The sequence below is a fragment of the Ambystoma mexicanum genome, chromosome 13, assembly GCF_040938575.1.
Source record: "Ambystoma mexicanum isolate Mex_15411 chromosome 13, UKY_AmexF1_1, whole genome shotgun sequence".
Lineage (NCBI taxonomy): Eukaryota > Metazoa > Chordata > Amphibia > Caudata > Ambystomatidae > Ambystoma > Ambystoma mexicanum.
In genome coordinates this window covers 703,542,755-703,555,205 of record NC_090938.1, presented here as the reverse complement: position 1 = coordinate 703,555,205, position 12,451 = coordinate 703,542,755, and the positions used below count along the sequence as shown (strand labels likewise).

The 12,451-nt window shown below is 47.7% G+C and overlaps 1 protein-coding gene across 1 annotated transcript in view; it reads left to right on the top strand.

Moving 5' to 3' along the window:
• Positions 1-12,451, top strand: part of LOC138521749 (butyrophilin subfamily 1 member A1-like) — a 403,727-nt gene that overhangs the window by 141,051 nt on the left and 250,225 nt on the right. Inside the window, exon 3 of the mRNA XM_069634802.1 lies at positions 7,685-7,772. Within this exon, the coding sequence (XP_069490903.1) occupies positions 7,703-7,772 (70 nt within the window). The 5' untranslated portion in view covers positions 7,685-7,702. The remainder of the gene's footprint in view (positions 1-7,684; positions 7,773-12,451) is intronic.

Here is a 12,451-nt window from a genome sequence, read left to right as displayed (position 1 = left end):
CTCCCATTATATTTGTTATCTGCTCTGCTGCCATTGCCTTTCGCAAACCATTCACACAAGTCAATAACTCGAACTGGAACTGTAACTAAAGAACTGACGCCCAGCCACCCTCCCCCTACTCGGGCCTCGCCGCTTCTCTTGTCTTGCTCCTCTGGATGGAGCCGACTCGTCACATAGCGATGCCTTAAAACTGACATCCGAACTAGCTTATGCTTTTTCTTGGGGGTAGGTTCCTCTCGGCTGACGCGACTGGGTAGAACTGGTTGCTCCTTCACATTTCCTGACTCATGTGTTTATCAGAAGCTTGGCGCCGTTGCTCCTAACTATCTGCGGGCTCTTCCACCGAGGCTGATTTGCATCATTGTTGCTATTTCTTCGCCCTAGCTGGGGGATCCCCTGCGCGTCCATCCATGCGTGGGCCTCTTCCGTGGACTCAAAGAAGCATGTTTCCCCTTGTGCAACACCTTCAGTTTGGCCGGGAAAAGGAGCATATATCGTATTTCTGCTCTTCTCAGGCGTTCTTTTGTAGGCCCAAACTGTGCTCTTTATTTTTGGACTGCGGCTGTATAGTCCGGGTGTATGGTGACCCTGGAGGAGCCCCTGATGATCTCTCCTTCCCCCCTGGAGAATGCTAGTATCCTTTCTCTGTCCTTAAAGTTCATAATCTTAGCGATTATCGCCCTCGGGGGAGTGGGGGCACCGGGCCGGGCTCTCCTGGTTAGGGCTCTGTGCGCCCTTTCCACCACAAAATTTTGGCCAGCTCCGATCTCCTGGAGAAGCATGTTTTCAACATATGCTGTGGGGTCGTTTCCTTCCTCCCCCTCCGGAACTCCAATTATGCGAACGTTGTTCCTCCTTGCCCTACCTTCCGCATCTTCAACTCTTTGTTCTAGGATCTTGACTTTCTGCGGCACTTCTGACATTTGGGTCCGCGTGACGGCGACATCTGCAATGTTTTGTTGCACCTGCTGCTCTGTTGTCTTTACTCTGTCCGTCAGGTTCCTTGCGTCCTGGCAAAGGAGGCCAACGTCCACCATAACTGTATCTAGTTTCTGTTCTAAGGATGCTTTCAGGGCTCCTATAGCAGTGTCCATCTTGTTTTCAAGGGATGTCTTTAGGGAGGCAATCGCCTCCAGGATCTGGCCATCCTTTCAGTTTTCTGGTTGGTGCGTGGTGCTTGTCTCCGCCATTGCTGTGTCCGGTGGGTTCTGCTGTTTATCCCCCGATATTTTGGCAGAAGTGTCCATGCTGATTTGTTTGGTTTTCCCTTCTGTTTTCTTGATGGGCATGGCCGTATTATACTACTCCTGCGTGCTTTGTGTGTGGCCCGTCGTGACGATCTGTGTCCGGCAAGTTGCGGTCCCCTGGTGTCCTTCTTTCACTCTCCTCCGGGTTTATGCCCTCAATGCTTGTTGGTCCAGCCTCTATTGCCCCATGGGACAACTCTCCAGTGGTTGTTGGGGCTGTGATTCGTATTGTCCGCCTTGTCCCTGGGGGCATGTGTTTCAGGAACCCTCTTCTGTCGCAGTGTCTGTAGGAGGTCTCGGCCTGGTTTGCTGTATTATTCTAATATTTCTCCCCTTTTTTTTAATTTTTCGCCTAAGTATCTGTGTCTTCCAGGGTGTGTTGGGCGCCTCCCACACCGCTGGGCCGCAGGCGCGTCTTCGGAGCGGGGTCTGCTCCGCCTCAGCCCCCCTTCCCTCCGTCTCTTCCTCTGTGCTTTTATGGGGCCGCACGCCCACCAGTTCTTGAAGGAGCGGAGGGGCGCTCCGGCTCCTCCCCACCAGCCTCCGCTTGTGGCACAGATGCCCGGCCCCGTGTGCGGCTCCGCGGCGCTGCTGCTTTCTCTGGAAGTGGGAGGGGAGCGGAGTGGGTTCTTGTTGCTAGCTCACCGTCTTCTGCGTGGGTTCTTCCCGTGCCGTGGGTTCAGCGGAGGTCCTCTCGGCCCCGGGCTCACTTTCGCGCCTCCTCTCCTGTGTCTGTTCGCCTGCCTCAGGCGTCCTCTTTTTCCCACTCTGTAGCTGAGTCCACGACTTCCTCCAGCTTCATTTCACATCGCCACGCAGGAGAAGCCCCCTCGGCAGGCCGCCGTCTTGTTTCTCGCAATCGGCTACTTCTTTGGGCCGTTTCTCCTCAATCCTCGGTCCGATTTTCTTCCAGAATCGGACCGAGTGGTCTGCAGGTGTTCCGACGCCTTTCAGTCGAATTTGGGATGATTTTAGTCAGTTTACGAGGATCGTAGTCAGGATTTTAACTGAGCTTTCCAGTAACGCGTCTCACTGCATGGCTGCTTAGCCACATCCCCAGAGAGAGTCAAGGTTATGCTTGGCATGAGCCAATATCCCAAGAGGGATAACAAAGGAACTGTAAAAGCTGAAACAAACTTTATGAAATTAACTATGTGGGACAATATCTTGCAGGAGAGTACACCAGGTCTGTTCAGTTGGACATAGAGTGAAGCAGGGTTAGAGAATTTGCTAAAGCAACACACCAGGGTCTGTGACCCCTATGAAGTTGGGCGAGGCCCACCAAGGCAAAGCACATGGGTAAGGGACCCATAGAAGAGCGAATAAACACATAGTCAAGGGACTAAAGACCAGAGCAAGTCATAGATAGCACAGAGGGATCTGGGACCCATGTGAAAGAGAATGAGAAGTGCAAGAGGCTGAAACAAGGGGTTGAGGACCCATTGTCAAAGGAAGAGACATTTTCTGGAGTTCTGAGTTTGATAGTCAAGTCTGGCAGGATAGTGCACCAGGCTACATTTGGAAATTAATGACAAGAACAAGGCGGCAGAGACCCACCCCCCTTTGATGCTCTGATGCTTGGTAAATGTGTTTAATGAGTCACTCAAGAACTTGAAAGGTCTGGATCCAGAACAAGAGAACCATCCTTCTGTATCAAGAAGTCACCCAGTTTTCCTTAGTTTAGTGTAAGGGACGGAAATAGGTTTGGACACAGGACGGTGGACATTTTACTGTACAAGACATCCTGACATAGTCCTTAGTGTTTTTGTTTAGGTAGGGCAACCCCTCATGGAAATAGGGCAAAATAGGTATTTCCTTTTCTTTACTTTTATAATAAAAGTATTTGCCAACAAGCATGCCACCACTGTGTCAGACTCGTACTTCTGCACCCTTACAACACACACATTATTACATATACTACAATTGTTTTATTTACATTTTGATATTTATACAGCTTTGTGTGTTCTCAAACAGGAAGAGCAACCCTGTGTTTGCACTTTATTTTGATCAATGGCTTATAAAGATGTTTGTGACATCGCACATGTAGTTGGCGGCTACAACTGAGCATCTAACCCACATAAACAATATTGAGATATATATTGTATATCGAGAAATAACCCAAATAAATCGACCTATGACTTTTGGTCCATAACGCCCAGCACTACCCATTATGAGTCGCATTTGCGCAGACTGTAGAAGTCCCATAGCTACAAAACTTCACCCAGTCAATGGGAACTGAATCGTATTGTACGCAAGGGGAAGACATTAATGGCCCCCAGTGGAGTAACTTAGCTGACAAAGTTGGGGGGGACATGATATCAGAAGAAAAGGTGCCCCCAGTCAAATGAATGGGGACAAAATGGTGTGCCATGAAAGTTGGGGGGGGGACAAATACCCCTGTCCCCCCTAAAATTACACTAATGATGGCCCTATCTCATGTTTATCGTGTGGGCTACAAAGTTTCATGTTCCTTGCAACAAAGAAGTTACAAGTATACTGCTCAGTTTCTTAGGTTTGACAGAGTTTTTCTGACTTTTAATTCAGATGGCAGGAAACCAAATGGACCCATGGTAAAGCAGGCAATGAATGTACAGATTAAAGGAGACCATCCAAGATGGTGTAAGGTCTTTTTAATGTAAACTTAGGCCAATCCCCAGATCTGCATCAGTTCAGGAAGGGAATAGAATTAGCGATCTGGCTGAACCTGTAATGGGCCTTCTCACAAAATCGGGCCAAGTGGTTTTGTGCACCCCCCGAAGACCTACAGCTCAAGGACACAGACAACAATGATTTAATGGACTGAATTGGGTCCAGTGAGAGCTCAAACCAAGAACTTTTTCAGACTTTCTTTTCTCTTCTGCATAATACTATTTGTACATTTCGCCTTTTATTTTGGAATCCTTCAGAGAGACTGTCGCCGCACAATTAAGATCCTGTTTTCCTGCTTCGGAGAGACTATGGAAACGCCAGAAGGAACATTGCTTTGCTGAATGTAAGGTTACTTTTTTAACCTAGCACTTATAGGGCACCCTCCTGCCATTGTGTTCTACCCGGACAAGATCACCTTCTTGGTTTCGTGAATATTACTTCTGAAGCAAGATTCACAAAAATAAGCACAAATTAAAGGAGCACAGAGAATGTACTTGTTTCATTGGCGCTCATTTCTGAAATGCTCAGGCCACCTTATTCTCTAAAGTGACCTGGGCATTTCACGAGGAGCTGGACAGGAGCGCAAAGATGCGTGGTCCCGCCTCCCGACACTAATGTGTGACAGGCGTGTTGGGATGTTTGTGGGGATGGAAATGCAAGTGTGACCGCTGCAGTTTAAACCACGTCTGTCACACTTCTTCAAGAAATCATGACCGGTTCAGAAATGACCTCCTCCCTCTGTGCAGGTTTTAAACGGCACAGGGGGACCATACGCGTTTCAGGGCATTTAAACGCGCATTCCATTTGTGAATTCATAATGCACTTTCAAAAATGCCCTGAATCACCTCCTTATTTGTGCCAAGGGCAAAAAAGGGCATGTGAGACGCGCTCTTTCCGATACCCTTTGTGGATTGGGCTGGTCCTTTGTAAGGCACAAGTGAGGAGATGCACTAGCCGACTAGCGCATCTACTCGGTTTTGCCAGAAAACAGTTTTGAGAATCTGGCCCACTGTGAACCAGATACAACTTGTGGTTATGTATCTGCTCGGAGCACTCGATGACAGTGGTCACTGCAAAGAAGTTACTAGCTGTCAAAGAGGCCATTCAGGAGTGGAGGCATCACCCCCACAGTGTTCTCAGCCAGTAGAAATATGAACCAACCACGCGAATCTGCAAATCCTGCTTTCCTTGGCTTGTAGAAACAGCCACCAGATATTCTGCTTTCACAGTATGACTTTACAACAACAAACACCATGGGCTTGCAGTACAAGAAAGCTGGTGCCATGTTCCATTACTTGGCCTCAGGAAATGAGCACAGAAAACCATCCTGGCTCTAATACCAACTGGACACTTTATGCCCGGTTTCCTTATCTGGATCAGATATGACAATCCACCTTGCTTGATTTCCCAGGCTGTTAAACATGAGACCAGAACATGGCAGCCTCCTGGTTAATCAAGCCTGTTTATACATCCCTACACAAGTACCATGATCAGATATCCCCCGAGGTCTTAATGATTTCCATACCGCTGGTTATTGTTGTTAGGAAAGATTTCATCAAGGTTTAATGTTCCCTCCATTTGTGGAACCCCCCAAACTTTTAGCTTTTGTTTGTCATCCAGGCAGTGCTGAAATTAATTTACCAGGCAATTCTGCTGACACGGAATAGCTGCTCAAGTAACAGGACTTGTGACTTTGTGTTCTGTCTGAGCCCAAGTAAAAACAGAAAGACAATAATTACGAGTTTGGTGGTAAATCGGCCCAGATGCCACCAAACTGTATTACTGTTACCACCACTTGGTCCGGCGGTATTACCACCAGATTACAAGTGGCAGTGTAAATCCCCCTTTTCTTTTAGACATAAGGACTCAATGGGGCATTTTCGGCAAAATTACTGCTGCAGTAATTCCGCTGAAAATGGGCAGAAAGTCCATGGATTTACCTCCAGCTATGAGCTGGAGGCGAATCCTCCAACTTTCCACCCACCTCATAGTTGGGCGGTGTGGTAATGCAGCAGTGTACAGTAATACTGCTGCATTTAACCAGCACCGCCCGATTCGTAATGAGGCCTACTAGTTAGTCTGCTCTAATCAATGCAAGTATCCGCATCTTATCCCAGCATAGCACTGACATAGACTTAATAGTGGAATTGCCAGTATCCAACGGAAAGACATGTTTCATGGCGGTCGTGGACTGCTTCAGTAAGATGCTACACTTTCTTACTTTAGCTGCCTTGACTAGTCAAATTGGCATTCACGTTTTTTTTCCACGCAAAATACAGATTACACAGTCTACCTGAAAAGATCATCACGGAAAGAGGTACATAGTTTTTCTCTAGGTTTAAACGGTGCTCTCTACACACAACAGCGATCAGAGGGCACTGAGCTCAGGCTATCATCCACAGAGCATAAGCCAGACCGAATGGATCAGCCATACCCTTGAGCAGTACCTCTTGTAAAGCCAATCCAACAGGTGTGAACACCTTCTTAGTTGACATTGACTGACAAATAAAGAAAGACCAGACAAAACGGCGTGCTTAAGAAACAAGTTTGAGGAGTTTACAAACTGGGCCCAAATAACAGACTGGTTGGGCCTGATCTGCCAAAGATGTAGGATGGTTAATCTCAGGATGTGGGTAAGCACTTCTGGAAGACTGAAAAGAAACTGTCCCACAGAATTTAAGGTATCCAACAAAAAGTTCTTCTATTTCTCAGTAAGTCTGTGGTCAAATCTAACTTGGCAGGTTAACACACATACCTGTATACATATATTCATAGAGTTAAGGGCTTCCCAGATGCTTCTTCTAGGTTTATGATGGGGAGTCTTCTCCCGGGATACCTCCCCAGTCTGGGAGCCCTTGGCTGGATTTGTCATTGGGGTCATAAGTGGCAGGCTATCCAGCAAAGACTAGAACCACGGGATGACAAGAGACTGCCCTTCATTCTGGACAGCGTTCTCACTAGGCCACTCCTCTCCCAGTGCTTCGGTTCTCCAGCCGTCTGCTCCATTCTTTCCCTTTTTCCTCTTTTATTCACATTTTTCCTCTCCTCTCTTTTTCCCTGTATAGGGAAATGGGATTCACATTTTAAGGGTATGTTCTGTTATAGGTTTGAGGGTACGCGGGATATTTGTCTCATGTCGAAGAGATTTAAATTATGTGGGGAACAATGCAAAAAAAATGCCATTTTAGATGTGGGAAGAAGAGAATCAGAACATCAACCACCCTCCATCCCCAGCCACCCACCCAACAACTATGCATTGTGCTCCTTGGATGGTAGGTTGTGGGGACAGGTCATGACACAGTCACACCCACAGACATATAAGCAAACCACGCTGGCCCATACTCATTGAGTGTGCATTAATGCCAGCCGGAACTCGTTATTAGAGTTCCCGCCTACAAAGCATGCCTGCCCCTCCCCCTTCTTTGCCAGACCTTTACTTTGTCTCTAGTAATTCATTAAAAGCCAAGCATGTTGGGGTAGGTGGGTACGTTGGACAGCAATGCCTTTTTTTCACTCAATCACTATATCATGCAGCCAGGCCGACTTTGCGAGGTGCATTAGGCTCAGAAAATGGTAGACAACAGTGCCACCTCTATTTCTAACAGTGAAGAAATGCCTGTCTCCAGGTGCTGTCTTCTATGGCTCCAAGGCCTACACAGATGATTGTGCAAAGCTACTGAAGGCATGCAGCGATAACCCTGCAGTGGGAAACCCATGGTTCTTCTAAGTCTGGCGATACGGAGTCACCCCAGCTAACCATACTTGTGTCTTTCACCCCTTATCTCCAGGTCTTGCGTGGAAGGAAGATGGAGCGTCTCGTCTTGGGCAAGGGGCTGTGTATCTTCATGCTCCTGCGCTTCCACAGCGCAGCTGCAGGTACCGCTTATACTCTCTGGCACTTCCATTACTTGTTGCATCACCCTCTAATCTCCAGTGTGCCCTCATATCTGTGATGCTCTATTTTCACCTGTCGGGTTTCTAGTCCTCTGCGGTGCTTACAGTCCACCTCTGACGTTTTTAAAGCCCTGCTTTGAATTTGTGTTGTTGGTGCTAATTACATGTTGGTACAGGGCAATGGTTACAGGTCCAGCACCCCCGGTGTCTTCTGCCATTTTAAGAGCCCCTCCATGTTACCAGCTCGGCTCGGATTTCAGTATGTGAACACAGATCCCTTACCTGAGTGGGCACATAAGGATTCTATAGGAGCTATGCAGACATGGGGAAGCTCATCCTCAATACATCAATGTATATGGTAACTGATTATTCAGTGCAAAGCCCAAGCAGTTAATCCATTGAGTGGTGAAGTGAATATGCACATTCTGCCTTAGACACATGCTTCTCTACATGACCTCACCCTATACAATGTGTCTGATTAGAACACTAGTCCAGGATGTGTAACTAAGTCCCCTGCTTGACTCTGGGGGCTTCTAGTAGGGTCACCAGAGGGGCCCAGTACCTCCTCAAGCTACAAGATAACACATCCGGAGGCAGGGGTCAGACACACGGATCACACTGATTGATGTCACCTGGGGGGTGGGGTTAATATAAGCCAGGCTTTTCTTACAGAGAGGGCGGGGATAGGGAGCTATTCTTTTTCTTGCACCATAATTATAGCATCAAGGTCTATTATTAGCCTTGTACCTTGCTGTCTTGGGGTGACCTACTACTGGTCTCTGAGGTTTTGTGAAGGCCCAGGGAGCTGACGATATCCCAAAGGGCAGACTCGTAAATTCCCATACTTGTCTTTGCCAGGTGAAGCGTAGAAACAGGAACCGACAAGTACGTGTCCTTGAGATCTAACCTGACCAACCAATCTCCGGCTTGGAGCAGGTCTCTCAGGAGATGGATACCTTCCATTTTGAAGTGCCTCTATAAGAGAAATTCGTTCAGACTTTGGAGCTGCTTCTTAGCTCCTCCCCAGGCTCGGCCCCTAGTGCCTCTTCCTAGCATTCGGGAAGAAGGTGGCACTTGCGTTAAAATATCCACTGGGCTCTCCTTGGGACCTTTGCTTGTGAAAATCTCAGCTGGACGAGTGTCCCCGGCCTCACCCAGCCCTGTTGAAAACTTGTGTTAAAGACACGCTTCATAGACGTGTGCGCTATCACCACCGTTGTGTATGTCCCCACAAATTTAGTCATCTCCTTGACGAAAGAATCTCCGAAAAGCAAGCTGTCTGCTTTGTCGCTGGCTTCAGTATTCGTGAGGTCTGCGAGCCTGGGGTCTATTTTAATCAGTATGCTCCTGCGCCTCTCCATGGATAGAGCGCAGTTGGCATTCCCCAGCATACACACGGCTCTCTGCGCCCATCCTAAGAGGATGTCTCGGTCTATGCTTTTGCCATTTTCTTTCGCTGCATGGGCCATCTCCATTATTTTTGCTATTGGCCCTGCTAGGTCAAATAGTTTGTCCCAGTAGTCACACCATGACCTGTTTATTCTCTGCTAGGGGTCCTTTCCTATTTTACCTAAGAAGGTAACTATATTAGAGTCTAAGGATGGCGTTTCTGCAGGTTTACTTTCGCGGAAGGGCCTGGGACACTCTGCTCTGAGCTTCATTCTGGACTCTCTGTGTAACAGTTTATGAATCCTTCTGCAGAGGTATTAAGCCACCTTCTGCGTTGGTTCCCAGCTCCAAGATCTAGGATTAAACAAATATTCCAGGTCAAAATCTCCCTCCTCCTCCTCCCTTTCAGTCCATGTCTCCCTTTTCAGAGTCGGAGTTTGAAGAGGGGTCTTTTTCCTCTTTGTATTCTTGATTTCAGGCATAAGTGTCCCCCATTCTGTATCTTTTCAACGCAAATGCCTTTTTGAAGGCTCGCAACAAGCCATTGTCGCCCGTTCCTGTTGCAGCCTCCCTTGAGGCACCCTTATCAGAGCTTCCTTTGCTCGCCCTACTCTTCTTTTTACTGCTCGTGCCCTCTTGGGGGATTGCCAGCAGCACCTCCACTTGCTCTAAGCAGTCCTGCATGGGAGTGAGGCTGGCTGATAGTGCCTCTTGGTCTGTCTTATCCACTGAGGACCCCAGGACTGTCCTGGTGGTCGGTGCCACCTGGCTTTTCATAAAGGTACTATCCATGTCAGAAATGTCAGACTCTAACATCCTGCTCACTGTTTCTGTACTTACAGTACCTTGTCAGTGTGCACTCACCAGCTTTCTATTGCTAATGGCTGGCTAGAGTGTGCAGCTTCGTACGTGGTGGTTAGGGATTGTACTGGGGCCCCTAAAACCGTCTTTACTGTTAGTTGGAAGGGCTGTAGGAAATTTCTTGGGCCCTACGTGCCAGTCACTGGCGCGGTATCGCATAGTTATTTTTTTAAATTTTATTTGATGGGCTCTGGCCTCACGCAGCCCTGGTAGGCTGTTCTTGCATCGCACACATGCTCTGTTCTCCACGCTGTTGCTCGGTTGTGTGGAACCTGCGTGGGAGGCCACAGGAGCCTTTTTACTTTCCCTGAAGGAACGGTGGCCCGGGAAAGACTGCACACGGCGGGTGGCTCGGCCACGTAGCGGCGCACTAGAGGTTACCTTGAGATGATGGTTCAGCTGTGCGCCCCCGCCGAACTACGGTGTAAAACTAGGGATGAAAACCCCACAGTGCTCTGTCTGCGCCACCCTGAGACAAGCACCTAGGAGCTGCTCCGGTGCCAAGCTTATCTTACATTTACCTACTCTAAAAGCAAGCAATAAGTACACATGACAGGCTAATGACAGACACAATGCCAGAGAGATACTTAACTGTCCTCTGAGCATCAAAGAAAGAGCACAATATGAGCCTCTGGTCTTGACATAGACTTTAACTATATGCTCCATTTATCGACATTATTCCTTTTCCATTCTTCTTTTAGTTGCTTCTGTCATTACTCTATACTAGGAACACGAACTGTCATTGTCTCTAGTTTGCAATGGATCTCTCTGTGAGGTGTGTAGGTATATTTTAACCTCGGTAGTAAACTCAGTTTCAGGGAACATCTCCGTAGCTGATCTACTCAGGGTGGGCCTATCCCATGTGGGCCTACCCTAGTTCATATGGAGGAAATTGTCAGAAAGTATAAATGTGCATTTAGGTCCATAAGAAAAGGGGTTTGCAGGCAAGACTGAGTGCCTAGCCTTCCCCTTTCTGCTTCACAAATTGTCTAGGATTCTGCCACTCATTTGTCCTCCAGTGTCACCTGGAGCCAGAGGCTTGCTGGCACTGTCTGCCAAAATGTTCCCTTGACAGGCTCCACAGGTTTATTAGATCCATGCTTTCTGAGGTTAGATCAGCATATTTCCTTGCCCCCTCCCTGCTCTTTCTGGAGGGGTGTGGCTTCCCCTTCAGCGGGGATTCCTCTTTCAGGGGCTATTCAGTATTGCCCTCACACCTCCCTAATCTATCCTGGAACTGGAGAAGAAGTTACTCTCCCAAAGGTGAACCCCTGGATGTAGGAGGGGGAGCATACTTCCTGGCTCATTTGCATGACCCCCCCCCCCCACAAACCCCAGAACCACACAAAGCTTCCAGAAAAGGGTGCTGTTCTCCCGTCACCTCTCTTTGAAATTGACCCATCACAGTCTTAAGGGGTGTTGCGAAAGGACTGATGTCAGGGTCATGTTTCCTATTGGAGATAAAGGGGACAACACTGTCTAAAGCCGTCAGGGAGTCTTTGACCTTCTTCTCAGTAAGACTCCCAATGACTGTACACTTGATGTAAATAAAAAGACGGTTCATCAGAGCTTTCCTGTAAGCGCCAGACCATGGTTACATTTTCTTGTCTGGCTGGTGCTTTGGCCCCTTTATCCATTCGTGGTCTCTTTCCCCCAGTGTTTGGCTGGATTCATTTGAGGCTTAACCTCCTTGAAGCAACAGTTCACAAGCTGGGGTTTCCTTCTCTAGACTGTGTTTAGGTAAAGGATGACATGCCTGGTTTTGGATACTGCACCAATATCTATAAAACCACAATCGCCATATATCACTGAACCCTGTCATGGGCCAGAGTATGCTCCTGCGTGTGAAATGGTCCCATGGATACTGTTTCAGAGGGTTCAGTGGGTGTGCCTCCCTTACTTAGATGCTGACCCACAAAGAGAGCATCACATATCTAACTGGGCTTGTTTGTAATTCCTCGCACCCGTTCTCCACTTAACTCTGTGCTGGATTGTTTTGAGCCTGAGGTCCCCTTTCTCTGTGGTGACTGGCTGCAGACAGCTGAAATGTTTAACAGCTCCCTCCCATTGTAAAATGTCAACAAATAATAATAATTAATAACTCTATTTTGTTGAGTCTAACAAATAATGAAGCACCGGAACAGAATATTTATGCCCAGCGAGCGAGAGTTTTATTTTAACAGCTGCAACTATTTAGGCAGTTCGGCGTAAAGACACCCTCTGAGCTGAACTCTCGCTGTGTCTGTCCACTCACAAAGTATTTAAATACAAGTTAGAACAAAGATTACATATCAACAGCTATTCACTTTCCTATAATTAAACTGAAGCCAGGGTCTCACATTCCCTGCTATAGCTGCTCCTAGCTATTTTAACATTATCCTGTACATGCTCTAAGAGCCCAAAGACCACCA